The 21107-nt window shown below is 45.4% G+C and overlaps 1 protein-coding gene across 1 annotated transcript; it reads left to right on the top strand.

The window, feature by feature from the left end:
• The first annotated feature begins 1041 nt into the window (after nt 1-1041).
• LOC126543673 (mitochondrial inner membrane protein Mpv17-like) lies at nt 1042-9597 on the top strand. The gene is made up of 2 exons (XM_050190780.3): nt 1042-1475; nt 6671-9597. Exons 1-2 carry the CDS (start codon nt 1321-1323, stop codon nt 7116-7118), a joined length of 603 nt encoding a protein of 200 aa, XP_050046737.2. The 5' UTR covers nt 1042-1320; the 3' UTR covers nt 7119-9597.
• The last annotated feature ends 11510 nt before the right edge of the window (nt 9598-21107 follow it).

The following is a 21107-nucleotide window of genomic DNA, read 5'->3' as shown; positions in this document are numbered from 1 at the left end:
CAATGCGATAGCGTTTTGGGCCCCGTATATCTGCCATGCCTTGCTATACGAGATGCGGAATATGTGGATTATATTGCCACACCATTCTATAACTAAACTTGCTCATACTTTGTCTTACACTCTGGACAAAATTATTGCTCGGCTCTTTGAGAATGACAGCCAACAAACAAATGTCCTGAAACAAAACACCGACAGTGCATGCGTTCTAATGTTAAATTTTTTCAGACTTGAATAATAAAAGTGCGAAACAATAACAGAAACATGAAAATTATGCTGTTCTTTTTTTTTTTTTGGCGCGGCTGTGCACTACCTCCGAGATCGGCCCACACAAGTGGCCGCGTTTCTACCAGAAAGCTCGCGTTCTTCCATAGCGTTCACCGCCAGTGTTTCCCGGTAAACATTGCGGTTACACAAAGCGCAGCTACCGGGAAGCGTGAGAACCAGTCAGCAATGTTTGAATGCTATCGTACTCCAAACTTCTTGACCTCGGGCGTCGAAACACTAAAAGAAAATAAGCCTCGATTGTACACGAAGGCGCTAGTCAATATTCCTGTCCACCAGGCGGCGCGCACTCCGCCTGGGCCTACGACTCAAACCCCACTCCGCACCGCTCGCCTGCCACACGCGTGCGGTTGTGCGAAAAACTGCACATGTCTCGAACAGGGCCGCAAATTTAGATTCAGACGGCTTGTGCGGAATCATTGCGCGTCGAAATTTGTACGACTGTCCTAGAACATGCACAATTTTAATTTCTTTCTTTATTCTTTTTTGCGCGACCGCACGCGTGCGACAAGCCAGCGGTACGGTGTGCGGTTTGAGCCGGAAAGCGAACCGCACGTCTCCCGATCTCGGAGACCACGCAGCATCTCTGAAACTTCTCCCAGTCGCCTAGCGGTGGCACTACAAGCGGCCGCAGACTAAAGGACCTTACCGCAGACCTGCAGCGGATCGAAGGTCACGCGCTCGAATGAGTCCCTTTCATGAGGGCGTTGCGTACGTAAGCAGTACGTCTACCTTGCGAGCGAGGTGTGCGAAATGAGCGCACAGCTGGGAGCGCTTGCTCCTGACGTCATCCGCTGCCGCGTCACTCGCGATAAGGTGTTCAAGAGGCCAGACGTCTCCTCTCGGCTCTCTTTCATTCGCTGGACACGTGCCCGCGTCTTCGCTGTCGCCAGAGGCACGTCAGTGCAATTTTAACGCGCTTGCTTCACTCGCTTAGCGACTGTGCGGTTCCGGAAGCGCTCGCCCGTGCAAAGCGTGCGACCGAGAGCCGGCACGTTTGTTCTCCGTCGGCTGTGTAGCGCTGCCGCAGCACCGGATATGCGGCAGGCGTGGAATTTCTACGCGCGTATGGTGCGCGATCACCCGATGAAGACGCAGATGATCACCACGGCCACAGTGATGGTTTCGGGAGACCTGATCGCACAGAAGGTGATCGAACGCCGGCCCCACGTCGATGTGCCTCGAGCGGCGAGGTAGGCTTTTTGATGCGCGAATTTCCGTTTAAACTTAAATATACGTCAATATTTTTTTCCCCAAAAAAAAATGAAAGAGCGAAGGCGGCCCATCGTCTTATATAGCGGTCTTCACAATGCGAGTCGTCGTCTGGCCTATAGTCAAGGTCGGGGGCAGACCTTTATTCCGGTTTATACGTTAAGTGTCTCGTGTTCCTGAAATTACACTGTAAGAAACGTTTACACCCTTTGGGGCGTATTTTATGTCCAAATAATCATCGTCTGTCTTGCATGCCTTTCCTTTCTTCAAAACTCTGCGCTCGCTACTTCGCTGTCAAGAATGTTCTGTCACGCTGCTAACGTGCATGCCGTTCGTGATATAGAAGTACCGGACGCGCGGCGCAAAAGAAAGGAAAGGCACGTGAAATAAATAATTGACAACTCAAAGAGTGTAAACTGTTCTTTCTTCTTTTTTTGAAGTTGTGCTATGTGGGGCGTGTCACTGTACCGAAACAACACATATCACTCTTAAGCAAAATTACACCCTTTTGCCCCACAACAATAATCGTCATCTGTCTTGTCCGCATTTACTTAACGCGGCGAGCCCGGTACTTTCCAGTAACGAACGGCATGCGCGTTATCAGCATGACATAGCATTCCCGACAGGAAAGTAGACGGTGCGGCGTTTTCAAGAAAGGAAACGCAAGCAAGGTAGATGACGATTATCGTTGTGTGGCAGAGATACACCCCAAAGGGTGTAACTTTGCCTGAAGGTGCACTCTAAAAAGAGTTTACATTCTTCGGGGTGTATATTTGCCACACAACGATAGTCGTCATCTGTCTTGCCCGCATTTCCTTTCTTGAAAACGCCGCGCTCGTTACTTTCCTGTCGAGAAGGCTCTGTCATGCTGATAACGCACATGCCGTTATCAGCATGACAATGCGGGCAAGACAGATGACGATTATCGATGTGCGGCAAATATACACCCCAAAGGGTGCAACTGTTTTTAGAGCGCACACTTCTAAAGTTTTAACCCTTTGGGGCTTGTCTTGCCCCGCAGATATAATCGTCACCGATCTTGTCCGCATTTCCTTTAACGCTGCGACCCGGTGCTTCACGAACGGCATGGGCGTTATCAGCGTGACATTGCATTCTCCACAGGAAAGTACCGAGCGCGGAGGTTTCAATAAAGGAAACGCAAGCAAGGCAGATCACGATTATCATCGTAGGACAAGATAAGCTCCAAAGGTCGTAATTTTTCTCTTTTCCTTTTTTTAACCACTTCAAACTTCTTTGCCGCTTTACGCCATGGGCTTCACGATGAAAGAACTAAGGAGAGCGAGGTAATAAGTCCTTCTTAGAAAGGAAATTGGCATAACACGATTATGACGTGGACATGCACTGGTGAATCGACGAGTCATTCACTAGATGAGGAAAGCCTATCTATGCTTGACGCGCCGTACAAACAACCTGACCACCGGATAGTATTTGCCGCAACGCAGAATACTCGCAGACATTGTATGCGTGACATCTCTGCAATTGCTCCTTTGACTGTATTTTGTACGAATTATTCGTATTCCAATTTATTCTCCTTCGTGCTGCTGAATGGCCGGCCACGGCAATATAGCCAAACAGAGGGGCAAGAATTATCGCAAAATGAAAAAGGTTCATTCCGATATACAGCCCAAGATTACTCTGCACCCGCCGTGGTTGCTCAGTGGCTATGGTGTTAGGCTGCTGAGTACAAGGTCGCGGGATCGAATACCGGCCACGGCGGCCGCATTTCGATGGGGGCGAAATGCGAAAACACCCGTGTACTTAGATTTAGGTGCACGTTAAAGAACCCCTGGTGGTCGAAATATCCGGAGTCCTCCACTACGGCGTGCCTCATTATCAGAAAGTAGTTTCGGCACGTAAAAACCCCATAATTTAATTTAAGATTACTCTGCGACGTAGGTGCACTGAACTTAGGAAATGATTGATTCGTGGGTTATGACGTCCCAAAGAAACACGTGGGCATATGACGCCGTCGTCGTGGAGAGCTCCAGACTACTGTTGAACGTCTGGGGTTCTGCAACGTTCACCTAGATCACGAGGAGCATTTGTGCAGCTTCAACCGCCAAAAATATTCTGCTGCAATCACGCATTGTTTGTGCGGGAGTGTGTGAAAGTGTGTTTACATATCTTTGCGCTTGCCTGCATATATGCGCAAGCGAGTATGCAAGTACGTTCTTGTGCGCGCAAGATATTGTGGCAACGTCACCGCTTTGTTTTCGTTTTCACTATTGCTATTTATGCGCAGGACGTTGCTGTGAAAGTGGTAACTTTTCAAACCTTCAGTGCACATTGTACTGCGTTACGCCTCAACAGCAAACAATTAAGCGGTATGGAGGTGATGCTTTGTATGTATACTCGATTGCTTGTTCTTATTCTCATTTATAGTTTTTTCTTTTTTTGAACGCTCGTCACAATTACTTATTTTTCTTCGTTTCAGTTTTAATTCCTATTGAATGTCAATCACAGCATCAACGTAAAGCATAACAACTTGATTAAACTGCGTTGTTGCATTCTACGCAATACATGCACAAGCTGCTGCTTGTGCAGAAACGACTGGTAATGCGTGGCATATGACGCAGCGAAGGCATCCCTTCTATTGGAAATACAGAAATTGACCTGCACTGGTCTCGCAAAGTCTGTGCTCAGCAACTTCCTATTCTGCGCATCGACTAGGAAGGTTTGGTCGTGTCAACTACCAATTCATAGCTCCAATTAGGTTTGCGTGTATGCTAAGTCCTCTCTTGCGCTTGTACTAAACGGTTTGACTAATAGTCGTAGTCGGTGAATTATTAGTGCTACAAATATGGTGCTACACAATGTGGGTCGTGCTGGTGATTATAACCCGCCTCGAGTTGCCTTTGCGGCTATGGCGTGGTGTTGCTAAGCCCTATGTCGTAAATTTCATCTCCGGCCGCGGAGGCCGAATTTCGATGGTGGGGAAATGGAAATACGCTCTTCTAAACATGCCCTCCAAGATTTCCGCTCACCGGCAGGTCTTTCTCAAAATCAACCGGCGTGCTCAAATCTCGGAGACTATGGTCTAACCTAGATATAGGGACAGCTTAGAGAACCCCTGGTGGCCAAGTTAATCCGGAGTCCCCTACCATACGGCGTGCCTCATAATGAATCGACGAGCGAATTGTTATCGCGGTTCTCGCGCGTAAACCTCACAGTTCAATTTCAGTTTAGCTTGTGATTAAGTTTTTTGTCTATAGCAAAGTTTACAGCTGCGGGCGTTCCAAATCCACAACGAAGTTCGTGGATGCATGCGACGCCAGGCTGTGGCTATGATATGATGTAGCTGATGATTGTCATTAATGTAGATAAAACCTGAACACATGCACTCCTGGTATACGTACATCAGTACAAAGTGAAGCGATGCAATCCAAAATGATGCCTGATGTAACCCAAAAGAACCTTTTTGGCTGATCGCAAAGCGCGCGTTGAAAATGTTTATTTGGAATGCGATTACATGTAAGCAGTACATAGAAGGTGCCTGCACGTTCATTATAGCTTCTTGTTCAATTTCGTTCGACACTGTCAGGTTAACTTCAGGTAGCTTACGTTAGAGAGTATACGAAAACCTTATTTTGCGGAAAAATAAATTGGTAGCCCCTGAAGGGCTCTCTTTCTTTTAAACACGTAAGCATTACTGTCCGTCCGTCTGTCAAGTAAGACAATTTGCTAAACGAAATTAATGTATGAAACAGAATTGGAAAGGAAAACCGCTGGCGATAGTAGCAGTCGATGAGTTCATAAGGATGATAAGGAACGATGAGAGCATAGATGGGTCATATCACGGTTGGTAGCGGTGCAGCGCGGATGGAAAAGATGCTTAACAGCAATAAGGACATATAATGGTCGAAGCGATTCTGATACAGTTAATAATTAAGTATAGATAAGGGTTGATAAGGGACGGAGTAAGTCCGATAAGATTGTTAAAGATCGGTAGGAGTTAAGGGTCGGATCATGCCAGATAAGATAGGCAAGGACAGGGAAGGGTTGATAAGGATCGTATCGATTGCGATAAGGTTGATATCGACCGATAAGTGCTGACAACGCTCGCATAGAGTCCGATAAGGTTAACAAGGTATAAGGGTTGTTGGGAGTTTATACTGATCGGATCAAGTTTTATAATATTGATAATAACAACAGGCTGCGTGAAGATGAGCAATTGTCAGTGTTTACACATCCTTTGACAACTCCTAGAGGAGTTTCTGCATGATTTTTTTTTGCGGTATCAATTTTATTTATTATGTAATGATCGGAAGTGCATGAGACTTATGTGTAAAACAGGTAAGTATGTCCGGATACCGGCACGTTGCACAAGCTTTCTCACAAAGCCAAGGTCACATACTGGTTTTCTTGTGAATGTTCTTCCGGTTGCCGTGCCTTTGTTATGACGCAACAGGGCATCGGAATCGTTATCTCCCACATAGTGTGAAAAAAGGCAATTCGGCTGAAGTGCTGGCAATAGAACAGCTACTGCCATTTATGTCGTTTAGGAAAAGCACCTTTGTGTGGGCCTCTTTTCCTCACGAGCCATCCAGAAAGCGACGAAACACCCATGACGAGGTGATCTCCTCATAAGCCATGAAGCGGCAATCGCTTGGGAATGAACTGGGAGGAAGCATTACGACAACGCTGCCGGTATTCGCAAGCACACTCTCCTTCAAGCGATCTCCTACGCCTATTCTTTATCAGAAAGCGGGCCAACACGTTACCCTGCGTTGGATTGTGTCGACCCATTAGAGACTTTTAGCGTGTCCGCTATTCCGGCAAACTGGGGCGGTTTGGGCGGATTACCGGATGGTCGGGGGCGTGAACGTGAGAGGCCAGATTGGTGGCGCCGGCTAGTGGTGCAAAGCTCAACCACATAAACACAGAGCTAATTACTATATTCTTCTTAGCTGGGGTGTAAGTTTTCGACAGCGGCGTAATTGTGAACACAATTACGCCACAGCCGAAATTTTCGCCTCTTGATTGTGGAAAGTGTGGCGTTAGAAGCCACCAGAACTTACCGCGACGTGGTCACGTGTTGAGCCAATTTTTGTTCGCTTCAACTTTTTCTTACGTAATGCTCCCGCCTAGTTATTCCCTTCCTCCGTGCTGGACCGACCTTTATCTCACTCTCTAAAGGTGCTGTCGAAATTTGCAGGTTCTTCATCATGGGCGTCGGATTCGTTGGTCCCGTCGTCCGCGGCTGGTACCTCATCCTCGAACGGGTCGTCGGCAGTGGCGCCGGCACTGCGCTGGTGGTCAAGAAAGTGCTCTTGGACCAAACAATATTCGGCCCCTTGTTTGTGCCCAGCTTCATGGTGGTTCTGGGCGCCCTTCAGCGACGCTCGTGGGACGACATCAAGCAGTCAGTGCACGCGAACTACCTGCAAATCCTGAGGACCATGTACATGATCTGGCCCGTGGCGCAGTTCGTCAACTTCAAGTTTGTGCCCCTCAGCTACCGACAGCCGTTCGGCAGTGGCGTGGCTATCGTGTGGAACACTTATTTGGCCAGTAAAGCCAACAGGATGCCGAGGACGGGCCCCGGAGAAGTGGCTTCGAGTTTCGCGGACTTAAAAGCTTGCGTTCCAAGCACAGGCAGCTGATGAGCGGAATACGTGCAGCCTCTGCGACCGCGGAAACACAGTGATAATCGAAGTGAAAATCACCGGGAGGCGAACTGCGAAAGCCTTTCCACTGCGGGAATGGAGAGAATGAAATGACACATTTATTTATACATAGCTAACCCTGTACAGGATCTTAGCTAGAGGGTCATCCATATGAAGAAAATTAGTATATTTTTAATTAGGACCCAGACATCCGAAAGTACTCGTTATTGGAAGTAGCACTCAAAACACAACACACAACTAAACAGCACATTTAACTGTGCTAGCAGATCTCAGATTGCAAAAGTTATCCTGGATGGCAAAGATGAATTCTTCCAGCGATGTTCTGTTAATGAAGGGCTCAGTCTATTCGTCTCTTTCGTTGCTCGTGCCAGAAATGAATACCCAGAACAGTAGGTGTGGAACCACCAATATTTGAATGCCTGCGTCTTGCTGGTCTTATGCACAAAATTGAGACGCATTTACTTGCGTATCTCGATCGCGCTGTGAATTAGTTGATGCGTGAATTTTATGTATGCTCATCGAACTCCATGCTGTAGTGGCAGAATCCCTGCGTTTAGTAATTGGGTTGGCGAGTCAGAGAATATAAGTTTATTGTAGATAATTAAATCCGCATTCTTTTTGTATATCTTCTGGTTTCTTCATATCGAGTTTAATAAAAGGATACCATATATGTACGGCATCGCACGCCCGCGTTCTATGCCAGTAAAGTTGTTTTCCGACGTGCAAAAGCTAAAGGACGAGTTATGTTCAAGAGGCACTTTAGAGCTGTTAAAAAGACGTCGTCTATGTGCAGTACATTATGTTATCAATATGCTGTCATTGCGTGGCGATGAGTGGGGAAAGTATATTGCAAGTTTTCCGTAGTGAGCGACAGTGACGTCACCATGTATTGAAAGGTGTATTGTAATCGATGCCTACTTTACGTCCGCAAATTCTCTACGTCACGACGATTCAAATTTCGGAGTTTTTATTTGTAGCGATAAAACGAGAGCAGTATTAAGTGCGAAGTTATGATAATACGCGTTCGCTTCCCGAGTTAAACAAGAATCGAAACAATACGAGCAAGCTGTTACTATAAAAGAAGTAGTTAGCCTCAAATTTCCCATAAAGGAACCAAATACAAGCTTGAAGGTAGAGATGGTAGAATTTCTTTATAATCTAGCTGAACAGTTCCTAGCTGCGCAAAAACCACAGCCGCTGTAGATTGCACATATAGTTCGATACACGCAATTCCTTCCTGAACTACCCTAAAAGTACCCCCTACTTTTATGCGAAGCATATTACTAGAGCTCAACCCAGCTCCTCAGGCGCGGCGGTGTCATCTTCAATACCACGTGACACCGTGACGTCACGACAGAGGAGAAACGGGGCTCCAACTCGCGCCGTCGCTCGCGGCATCGCGGCGGTATATAAGCAGCTGCACTTGTTTCTAGGTGGCTTTGGCTCAACTCTTGCAAGATGGGCTGGGTGGGAATCGAACCAGGGTCTCCGGAGTGTGAGACGGAGACGCTACCACTGAGCGACGAGTACGATGCTTCAAAGCGGTACAAAAGCGCCTCTAGTGAATGCGGTGTTGCCTTAGAAACGAGCTGTTTCTAAGGCTCAGGCGTGCGTCGCTTGCTCAGGCGCACATTTCGTTGCCGCGCCGAACGCTGCGTTGCTCGACGCTCACCGCGTCCAATGCGGGGCGAGTAGTCGCTGCGCCGTAGCCCATTGTCTTACACCCCTTGGCGGGTCGACGGGAACGCTGTCGCGTTCCACTCTTGAAGGCGAAGCAGAGTAACGCATGAGTTGTTTCTTCGTCTAGCCGAACCAAATATAGCCAAGCAACAGCAGTTCACCAGGCTAAACAGTGGTTCAACAACTAAAATAAAGGCTAGTATGCTTCGCATCCTGGGCTTAACCTTAGCTAAGCCACAGCCATTTTTTTTTCTAAGAGTGAAATGGCAAAAACGGCTTTCGATTGTTTAATCAGATAAATAGTTCGTCATTTCCAAACATAGTGAGATATAAGGCTAGCATAGGGTTCATCTGGAAAAAAAAAGATGCCTTATTTACATTATTTGATTCAAATATCTAATGGCCCTTCACAATTGCATGGCGGGCCGACTGAGGACCTTGCACATAATAAACAATTTATTGTAGAGCAGTTGGCTGCTTCATGCGCTCACTGAGGAACTGTGGCGCCTATGTGCAGCATCTGCTGCTGTCGCCTTTGCCTTCGATCATCCAATAGGCGTTGTTATCCCTTCTGTTTGAACACAAGCACATATTAGACATTTTCCGACAGCGAATTTTCTAATGGAATGCTAATCAAATGGAGAGATTGTTTTATGTGCATTCGATGTCTAGAATGTTCGCACATATTTATAAGACATTAGTGTTCCTATAAGAGGATGCGTTGTTCAAACGGAGTTTAAAGAGAAATAAATCCTTGTCGACTTGTTTAAAAATATTTATTCGTCCAATGATTGAGAAGCCAGTGTGTGCTACGTATATTTATTAAATCGTATACTAGAGTGGTTGACTGCTCAGTTCGAGACACTTAAAGGCTGCCATCTACAGTCAAGGAAAAGCCAGACTGCTGCCTCCAAACAAGCGCATCGTGAAGCCATGTATAGTCCCAAAAGTGTGCCGGTGAGGCATGCGTAATGGTGTGTGGTAAGCATACTTTCTTATTTTGGATGTGGAACGTGTGACATTCTATTGATTAGTCACAGAGTGTTTTACTGGAGCTGATGCTTCTGTCGTGAATAGTAGTGGCGGTTCTGTATGCCTTGCAATACCCTAATATTCCCAAAATATTCCTTGTATTTGGGCCAGGACGTACTCTTGTGAGATCCGTGATTCATGAGATCTTGAGTTTCACCACCATGACCCTACGTTGCCTTAGAAGTTGCGGTAGAGGCCCGCACTGGAGGTGCTCTCCTGCTGCAAAGCGTGGCGCTAAGATAGGGAATATTAATTGCGCTGGCGCATTGTGAACAAAGTTCTCCAAAGAAAGGACCGTTATCTGATAAGCGGTTGAATCACGTATTGCTCAGAGCAAGTACTGTCGGTGTCGAAATTATGCGGCCAGCGAGATCTGACCAAATGGCGGAATTCCCGAGCAGTCTGCAACCAAGCGCAGTAAAACTGCCCGATAATGCGAGTGCTTAACTTTGTAGACATGCTCCGTAAGTATGCAGAATTTTTCTTCCGTCTTGAGGGTCGTAAACTTTGGACACTGCCGATATTTGTTGGTGTGACGAAATTAAGAACTCAGCAGTCCTAACATGGGGACAGCTGGAGCAAAACACTAGTAATTTTAGTTCGCTGGGAGTGGCCTCCGTCCTGCAGCTGACATAGACTGGTGATGAGGACACTTGCTAGCATTACACGTGCAACATTCACAGCCTCACGAACCAGGTCCACATCCAGCAAAGTAAACGTTCATAAATAGCCATCGCAGCTTGCTGATTGCTAGCGATAAAGATCACTTGAACTCTTCTTGAAATTGTCACGGCCGCATAAACATAAATCCCCAAACCTCTTTATCTCCGCGCTATCAAAGATAACGGCAATCCGTGTCTATGAAAGGATGTCCCTGGCCCGCTCTGTCCTGGAGAGGCTCATCACGGGATCTTCAGTAAAAATGTCGTGCTTCCTGCATGGCGCAGCTTTTGAAAGAGGCAAGTATTCTGAGTTGCAAACTTAAATAGCTTTTGCTGCCAAACGAACGAATAATCGCTTCTTTAGTTGCTGCGTTTTATACAATTCCAGCGGTGGAGTTAGAATAAACCGTGGCACAGTCTCCGCTGGTAGTGTCCCACAGACAGCAACAAAATACCGAACTTCCGGCTGCATATTATGTGCACTGTTTTTCATTAGGTGTGCAATGGTGGCTTCCACAGCAGGCCCTTCAAAGGTGACGAATAGCTGAAGCTAGAAATCCTACTAAACGTTAGCTCCAACCGTATCGCTTAATGTGTTAAGCCTGACGCCTTGTGTTGTTTATACAGGCCTCCCATTTTAAACACCGTCATTTAGTCTGTAAGCATGCAACATGAACGTCTGCATCAAATATATCAAATTAGGTGGCTTCTACATAGTACATGATAACGCATTCTATTCGTTCATAAGGAGGTTAATGCGCGCTAGTATTTGTCGTAGCCTCGCAGAAAACAATCGAACCACTGATATTTTGGCATTTTGTCACAGGATATTGCTCCGCTCATATTTGTGGTTCAATGACTTGATCTCAATGGAAAGTTGCTTAGTTCTCCAGGATGTGCAAAGCTGCTTAGTAAAAAACCATGGTTCATGATCATGGCTCAGTACTCGTAGCACGAAGTTAACATCGCAGCAGGTTTCGCCTGGCTAGCATGAGCCACTACATGTGTTATTAGTATTAACTACGACGTGCCACCATTCAAACTTCGTCTCAAACTTCGTCTCAAAGTTCGTCACACACTTCGTCACACACTTCATCACACACTTCACACACTTCGTCACACACTTCCTCACACACTTCATCACAAGACATTTTCATCTGACGTAATAAAGCGGACACCGTTACTGGGCTCCTGACGCGCTCGGTTTAAATATTGCCTGAAAATTGGGCGATAAGTTGAATTAGATGCAGTTTTTTTTTACGATGGTGCTATAAATTCCATCTGCTGCCATATTTGTGCGGGTGTAATGTGCGTGTCGAATGGCAAAGCACCGGAGCTCCAGCCTACAAGGAAACACGCTGAAGAATATTTATTACGTGCTATGATACGCAGTTCATTCACGCTGGAAAAACAATACCAGCGTCACTGTTACGCTTCCCACAGCTGCCCATACATACGGAAGCTTTCCTTCGTCTATACCTTTTGGTTAATGGGCTATACATAATGTGCTTGTTGCATATTTTTCGGGCTCCATATTCCAGGAAGTCTTTCAAGTAGGATACGCTTCTCAACGCTAAAATACCGACTGGACCACTGAAGAGCTGCCAAGTTACATTTTGGGGCAAATATTCTAGACAGAATTTTTTCTCGCAGAGTCTCAGTTCTGTCCGTCATTATGCCTCTTGAGTGCGATTTTGTCAGTTCATTAATTACTGGCTAAAGTTTAACAGTATATAGATGTAAGGGTCAAATACCACCAGGAAATAACAGCCCACTTGAATTTTAAACGATTGCGAAACGGTTTCCATGGAAACAGTACGCAACATTGTAGAAACGTACCAGCCCATTCTCAGTGACAGACATGAGAGAAGACACCTCATCAGGGCCACAACTCTTCATCGCAGCTTCAAAAATGCTCGAGTTTTCTTGGCAAATGTAATGAGGCCATTAACAATGTTATTGGAATTCTGATCTACAGGAACAATTTCGAGAAACTTGCAGCGGTTCCAGTAAGTAAACAAACAGTTGAACGACAGATCTGAACAAGATGTGGAAATTCCTTTTTCGTAAAACATTGTATTGTTGCTTTTGTTTATCACTGAATGCAAGCGACTATAAGATAGCTTGAGCAGTGAGGCAGGCAACTTCTTGTGAATGGAACAGATGTTCAGAATGACGACACGTTCTAAGAGATGTGAGCTCACCACTGCTTAGCCACGCTATCGCTTCATGGTTCGGCTACAATCAGTTCATCGTCTTGAGGCTACGTTTTTAAACGTGCAAGTTACACACCGCGGTGGTTGAGCGGCCATGGTGCTGCGCTGCCAAGCGCGAAGTCGAGGGGTGAAATCCCAGCCGCGGTGGCCGCATTTCGATGGAGGCGAAATGCAAAAACGCCCGCATCCCGTGCATTGGGGGAAACCATTAAAATCCTCTTAAGGTCAAAATAATACTTAGTCCCCCAATACGGCATTCCTCAGTGCCAAATCGTGGGGCACGCAAGGCCCCAGAATTTAATTCTTTTTAAGCGTGCAATCTAAAATAAGTATCTTGCTATTCCTAATGCCCTTTTGTCGTTACGACTAACACTGCCTGCCCAACGCCATGGTTGAGTCTGAACGAATCAATGGCAAATAACTTCCTGCAAGAGCGAGGCGACATAAATTGCGGGGTATAAATCAGAGCGAATTTTCCAACCCAGCGCATCCTGTCCTACAGATGCCTATACAGCTGTGATGGCGCCAGCGTGCTTGGTGTCACAATAAGCGATAAATTGAAGCTAGTGCGTGTCCTGTTTGCGCGTGGTCCTCGTCGGTCTTTTTTGTTGTTGTTGTTTCGGCGCTGCCAGAATGCATCAAAGTTCGAGTGACCAACTAGCCAGATCCTGCCTTGGTACATAAATTCGAATTATTCAAAAGTATAAATTTCCTGCGTAGTTAAAACTTAAACTGCTTAATCTTATGAATTGCATTACTTTTAGAGGTTCTAAAAACCACAAAAAGAAAATAAAAAAAAACAATAAATTGTACTACATGCGCAAGTCTGTATTCGTACAAAACTTGTATTCGAAACTATGTCGACAAGCTTCGCGGCGAGCTGTGCGTTATTTGCTTCGTGCACTGTTCCTATAATAACAAAGACGAAATGAAAGTCATTATCATTATTGGGCAGGTGCTACTGCGTGAACAAAATTTTTTAATCCATCATTGCCATACATGGGATCCTTCGACGAAGCCACCGAGGAAGCGCACACGTGTTTCTAGGAAAGAAAACATCGCTTTTTAATAGAAAAAGAAAAGTATTCACTGTTATGTGGCTATGCGAAAACGTCGATGACCAATATTTTTTATCAGCTCTCCGTATTATTTTTTCTTGAGAAAAGCTACATTTCCTTTTGCAGCTTTTTAAGGCTTTCGGCTGGAGGCCAGCATTGTTTTCGCATGACAGTTCTTCTACCTGCAACTTTTGTGGAGAACTCCACTTATGTATACAATGGATCTTTCCTCACAATGTGCTTAGATTTTGATTCCCCATATCACCTGGCCGTCACCCTGATAGGCAAAACGTGTACCAACCACCCAGACATCAGGTGGTGAGTAGCTTGATCTTAAAATTTTATTTCGTCCTGGGATTGTCAGCTTTTGTGCCATACAACTAATCGAGCGCCATGGGAGGTAGTGTTTGTGAGCGTATTTACAAAGAATCTTCGCAGGCACAACAGTGACCGTATAGAGCATAAACTAAAGATAGTGGAAAGACCCAGTTCACATACTTGTATATGTCCCGCGAAACTCGTTGGGTAAAATATTGAAACATTTAGTTATTTACAAATTTGCACACCATTCTATTGTCGGTGGTTGGCGTAGCCCCAACAGCCTTCTCCAAGTTTTTAATAGCTAATCTTTGGGTAAAGTTATGTAGGCTTGAACGATACCTATGGGTAAACAAGTGTCAGTTAAAGATAAACTCACCTTTCAAGGATTTTTTTAAAACTTTGAAAGATTTAAAGACAAAATAAAGAAATATTCGCGTTTCTTCAGTTGCTGGCTGTAAAGCACGTTGAACGAGCTTTACTCTGCGCTACCTTGCGAGAGTTTGCACAGATCCGCTAACGTTGATATTTCTTGCTGCGAATCTTTCTAACACTTATGATTTTTCCGTGTAGCTACGATTTAATGTCACATGAGCTCCGAGCTTTCGTTCGGGCAGGACTTTTTTGCTCTGAAAGATAAAAATATTGCTTGCTCATACTGACGCGAGGGCCATGTCATTACACTGTGACATTTCAAGAAACAAAATGGGGACCCGACAGTGACACCGAACACCTGCAGTTTTTACGCTGCTGATATTACTATTACTATTACTATTACTCAGTGCGCACATGCTTTACCACTGCATGAGAACGGAAATAAGGCAGTCACGGCTGTTCATCGACCCCGGGACAAATTATCTTAAAGCACCAGGGCAATTTTGTTAGCAATGAGCACGGCAAAATTCCTTTTATATATCTTTCAGTTGCACAGTTAGGAAAAAGTGCATATGTAGGCAAGAATTATAAGTTATGATGAGGACGCCTTTATGAAACTTAAGCAACGGATGGTCTCACATTTTCAGCGGCACATCGCAGCCGCGTATACCGTGATACGCGATAGCTCTTTCAAGATGCCTACGATTGCTGGTACTTGCGTGGTTTCAAACCACTCGCCGCCATGCAACTTAACACATCTTGCGTGCACGGACAAGTTTGCTGTTCTGGTTGCACAACCAGATTTGGCGTTCCACGTCGTTCCTTAAAAGAGTCGTCTTTACTTGCTGTCCATCTACGTATCTTTCGTCGAAGCATCGCCCTTTTTCAACTTTTTCATTGTTACAATTTCTAAACATTTTGTTGAACGGGAAGAGAACCAAGAATCTGAAATAATGTTAATAAAGCTTGATCCGCATGTCAAACACAAGTCTGCATTGCCTTCTCTGTAAAAAAAAAAAGGTCGTGGAGTTTTACGTGCCAAAACCACCATCTGATTATGAAGCACGCCGTAGTGCGGACTATGAATGAATGAATGTGTAGTTTTTATTGGCGCAAGGGCCAGGTATGGCCAAAGAGCGTCATGCCAGTGTTGGTGATTTCTCGGTGGAGTGATGGATTCTATGAAGTTCATGTGACGTGGCTGTAAAGGGGCCTAAAGAATAGTCGCTGTAAAGTGCGTAAAATCTACGTTTAATAAGATTATGGCGATGACTAATGGCGTGTACTATGAGCCTTAAAGTACATTGCGAAAATAATGTTATATACAAAACATGTCAGAACCAAAGGTTGGCCACAGCACTACGGCCTCACCAGAGCCCTTGAGACACAAAGGCCTGGAGGCATGTGCTATACAATACTGCTATCGCAGCGGCATCCTCTGGAGAGAGGGAGCGCTACAAATGTATTGGACTAATAACATGTAGGACAACATCATTCAAGAAGCTGAGGACTGATTTGCCAATAAAAAGTGGTTCTTTGCCAAGAATCATAGCCGGGGGAAGTGGGATACGATAGCATTATGCCAACGGAAAATGTTTCTTTCTCTCAGCTTCGGCTTCCCGACACTCCAGTAGGACGTGCAGGACGGTCAGCCTCTCCCCGCATCTACCACAGATTGGAGGCTCACTCCCAGAAATTAGAAAATTATGGGTCCCAAATGTGTGTCCTATTCTGAGACGACAGAACAGGACATCTGTTCGCCGTGATTTTGTTGTGGAGGGCCAAAAATCTAATTGTGGCCTTATCACGTGCAGTTATTTGTTTCTGCGTCCCACATGCGTTGCCAGTGGTATCGCAGTTTCTTTCGTAAGAAAGGCTTCAGATCTGTGACAGGGACAGAAAGCGGTAGGATTAACAGCATGTAATGCAATTGATGTGGCCATCTGGTCCGCCAGAACGTTACCCTCGATTCCCCTATGGCTAGGTATACCCAGCATATAATGATATGATGGTTAGCTAGATAAGCTTTACACAGCTCGGAATATAGCTGAATAAGTGCGGGATTTTTATGCTTATAGATTGACATCAAGACTTTCTCGAAACCTAGGGAGTCTGTATACATAACTGTTTTTTGGAGTTTTGATTTCTTTATTTGCTTCACAGCCGACAATAGTGCGTAGGCCTCGGCCATGAAGATACATGTTTCCGGATGCAGTACATCGAATTTCGAGAAGTATGGACTGACGGCTGCATAGGACCCCCCTCCATGTGACGTGGAAGCGCCTGTATAGAACTCTGTACACGAGTGCTCCACACGAGTGCTTTCGCCTCCAACGAAATGCGGCCGCCGAAGCTGGGATTCGATCCCGCGACTTCGTGCTCAGCAACAGAAATAGTGTGCCTCAGTAAGATTGGCCAACTTTTAGATAGGAAGACCTACCTTTGTCAAAGGCGACCTCGTCACGCGAAGTAAATCCTAGTCTCCTTCGTAATGTAGTAGTGTGTATAGATCGTAGCACCACTGTGCACTTACTTCCACTGATCCCATGCTAAGCAATCAAATTTTTAATCTCTTCAAACCAAGTAATGTTCTGCCATCCTCGACGATATTTCTCGTTCCTAAGCGCATAATCTGTTGTAAAAAACCGCCGGTCACCCGCTCTACGGATTATAGGACCTGTTCCGCTCCGTTCCTTACTGTTAAACTGAACTGGAACATCAGGTGTACGAACTAACTTAGAACGTTGCCTTCCTGTGCCCTACCGTTACGCCTCTCGTCTTTTTTTTTTATTCCAGTGCTCCTAGTGCAGTACTTAGCTTCACAAGCTTATTTGCCTTTGATGTTTCTGCCCCTTGCGTTGGCACTGGTAGAATTCAATGATTGTGCACTTTCTATTTCAAGCTTAAGTGTAAGCTACCAGTCACCCCTTGGGAGTGCCTGCCATATGCACTAGAATCCGTTTTATTTGCTTTTTAATGTCTCATTATACTGGTCTCCTGTGACTAATTGGCCTAAATAAAAGTGCTCTTGCAGACCGTAGACAAGCTGGCTACTGGGCACGAACACATCACAGAGTGCGAAGTTGGGCTAGTCGGTCAGAAATACAGCGCAGCAACAGGACCAACAAGAAAACACAGGCGGTGACCAGAAGGAAGCATTGCTCAGGGTGACGGTTAGCAAAGAATACAAGAAACAAGTCGTGCGAAAGGACTCGGTGCAAAAGAAAGTACTGCGCAAGACTGCGAAGTTGGGCTAGTTAGTTGAGCAATAGCACGGATTTATCGTGCTCTTTGCCAACTCTGCATAACGCTTCTGGTCATCGCCTGAGTTTTGTATTTGTTTGGTCCTTTTGCGGGCGCTGTCTTGTTCTTCAGAGTACGGACTCTCTGTTTTTCTTCAGTAAATAGTGACGCTGTGCAGAGCCGCCAGACAAACACGCCTCTTATTGAGAAGACAAATGACCAATGAAATACAATGACATAGTCGGCTCTCTTCTAAGAGCGTAAATAGCTTTCTCCTCCTACTCCTAATTTCTATCTATATATACTATCGGCTCTCACTGTCCTTTCCTAACTTACCCTTTGCTAGCCTCCGTTCACGTGTCGGTGGAACACGCTATTGAAAGTTTGGCCAACAGCAATTTCCTATTTTCCAGTTTAATCCTTATACGAATGAGAAACCGCATTTTGCTTCCTTTTCTTGCTAGGATCTTCAACATTGCCTAAGTATGCTCAATCATTTACTGCAAATCGTTTGCAGCCAGGTGGCAATTCTAAATGGTTTGCGCATCACAACTTCGAAACCACATTTCCTAGTTTTTTCCTACACGAGTGTAGCCCATATGCCGTATATATACGCCCTATGCGTATATAGATGACGCTTGTTTCCGTTCACCAGTGGGTTGTCGCATGTTTTGAATGTCTGGTAAACATGAGTGACACCTACGAGATCCATATCATGGAGATAGGCACGCAGACCCGGAGACAAGAGCGATGGGGAAAACACATACGATGACTATTGCCTGAAAGTTCGCCCCTTGCAGAAAAGAAGGTGGACACAGAAATTATCTGCCCATGCTCAGGAATGCAAATACTTATCTGCGAAATCTGAGGAGAGGCAGCGCTAAGGGTCAGATACATTTTTTCCAACATAAGTTCCTACCGACTAGTTCAACTTTTTGTCGTCCTAAACTACAAGATGACTTGGCAAAACAGCGCCAGTTAGGCCGCGGGCACGTCGATGACTTCGTGCGCTACGATGAACGACACCCGGATGGGTAGGATTATGTTGGACGACGCACTCATGCCGACTGGGACCGCGTGCAGTATTTGAGTCACCCTGGATTTTCTGGCCTACGTTCAAGAACAGCTCAATTTAAAAAAAAAAAGAGTTCCTGTAACCGCTGAAAGAGGGTTGACTTGCGTGAAACAGTTCCTTAAGAGTTGAAAGATGCAAAGAGCATTTCGCTGCTCTTCAAGCTTAAACATCGCGCAATGCACTGCAGCGTAATGATGTTAGGCCCATACCATGACATACGATATTATTCAGTTTCCTAAGTTTCATTCCATATCATCATTTTGTAGTACGATATCTATACGCAAATGACACAGCGTTCATTTCATCAGATATTCACATTCACTCGCTATATAATCAATTGGAAACATACCTGTGCGCCATTGAAAAATACTTAAGCAATATTAGCTTCTTCCCTCAGAGTTAAAGAAAGCAGGCACATCCCACGCCCTGTGGGAACCGATGTTATGCGAAGCAGTGTGCGAAGAGCCTACCAAGTTAACAAAACGACCATGAAGGCACCAAGACGTAGGTGGCTGTTTCATGACTTACATGGCACACAGATCATGATATTCCTGTCATGACCACTCATTTCTGTTCGTCATATAGTCTTGTCATAGTAGGCCAATTTCGGTACCTACCAAGTTAACGAAACGAGCATGAGAGTACCTCTCAAAACAACTCTGAAGAATCCAGTGCATTGCTTTATATGTTCATCGTACACGTGCTTTACACTGATGGACGTCAGTAGCAGCCTCCGCAGCTGCTTTCGTTGTACCAGCCTTGTCTATTCATCGGAACTTAGACCAGAAATGGTCGCCGCGTAATATTTCAATCGGTTCCTGGACACTGCGGTGTTGATTAGAATAAGCTTGCCCACCCTTCGTGGTTACGATTACATTTCAGTCCCATTCTCAAGCACCGAGCCGCCGCCTTCATTGACTTGATTCCGAGCTTCGCGTCAGGATCCCCAGTAGCACCTAAAGAAACCACGCGTGCCTTCTACACATACAGAGACTTGGTGTGGCCTTTACCCAACACTATCGCCATCGCATTGGCCGTGCGGACAGCCAGGACTTAGAATGGCGCCCCGCAGGAGGCTATTTGACCACATGATTCATCACAGTGCCCTTTGCACTTGCGAGAAATAAATTTTTTAAAAGCTTCTTTGGCACCCACAGACAGCCGGTCGGTTTTTGAAAACCTTGTTTTTGGGCAATGGCCAGAATACTCTGCGGGTTCTTTGGGATACAGCGTTTCTTTAAACCCAGTGAACTCGACATGCGACTTCAATAAGTGTCACTGATTAAACGTTTCTTTTCAATTTATCATATTCATGCCTTTACGTCATTCTTATTTTATCATATTTATGCATTTTGTCATTAATATTTAGATCATCTAATTTATGTTGCGCAGTAGGTGGTCTGAAACATTTGGTTCCTAAGAAATCATCATTAGAAACTGGATCTGGCATCGCTCACTTCTACGCTCTTATACCGGCAAGTATAACCTAACACAGTTATTGTTAGTATTACCAACCACAGTTATTGGTTGACACGCTTCTGCACGCCTGGTCGACCGGACAACGAAGTCGTCGGACTTTACACTGGCTCAAGGGTGTGGGGCTTCGAAGTTCAGCGTCGATGCAGTCATTCACTTCAGCTTGCACCAATGTTGTTTATTTACGGGGTACGCAAGAAGTGAAAGGTCGAACTCGTCGCGGAAGTTATTACCCTGCGAGCAGCCACAACTGGACCGTACGTAAAATGCTGCTGATGCATGTGGTTAGCACTTCCTCATTAGATAATTTAAATCGCTAAAGATGCGCCATCTAAGCGGAATTTGTTCTTTGTTGCAAACTGCCAAAATGATTACCAAAATTAATGATGTGACATACATCTAGACATATAATTATGGCAGCAAGGCACACAAGGCATACCATTAATCAGCTGTCAATGAAAATGCGTTGAGTTAACAGCCTTCCTTCCCTCCCTCCAAAGGCCCTCCACGAAACTCAGTCTATAAGCATGTCAGCATACCTACAGAGCCGAACTACTCCCACACGAGCTCGTCATACCGCAGCCGCAAGGTTCTCCTGTGCACGCAATTTCACCGGTGTGAAGATTTCACAGAGATCTCCTGTGTCGCTTGGGCTTAAGACATTAATGTCCTCGACACGCGCTGTCGTACGGAGTGAATCCTCAACGACGCACGAGCACTTGTGAAACTACACATATAGACCTCCCATCACCGAGCCAGCTTTATTTCCCTGTAGGTAGTCGGTCACGGCTTTGGTGCATGTCGTGTGAAGAAATGAGCTATTTACATCA

Source organism: Dermacentor andersoni, chromosome 10 (assembly GCF_023375885.2).
Source record: "Dermacentor andersoni chromosome 10, qqDerAnde1_hic_scaffold, whole genome shotgun sequence".
Classification (NCBI taxonomy): Eukaryota; Metazoa; Arthropoda; class Arachnida; order Ixodida; family Ixodidae; genus Dermacentor; species Dermacentor andersoni.
The sequence above is the reverse complement of the archived record's forward strand: the minus strand, read 5'-3'. Positions and strand labels throughout refer to the sequence as shown.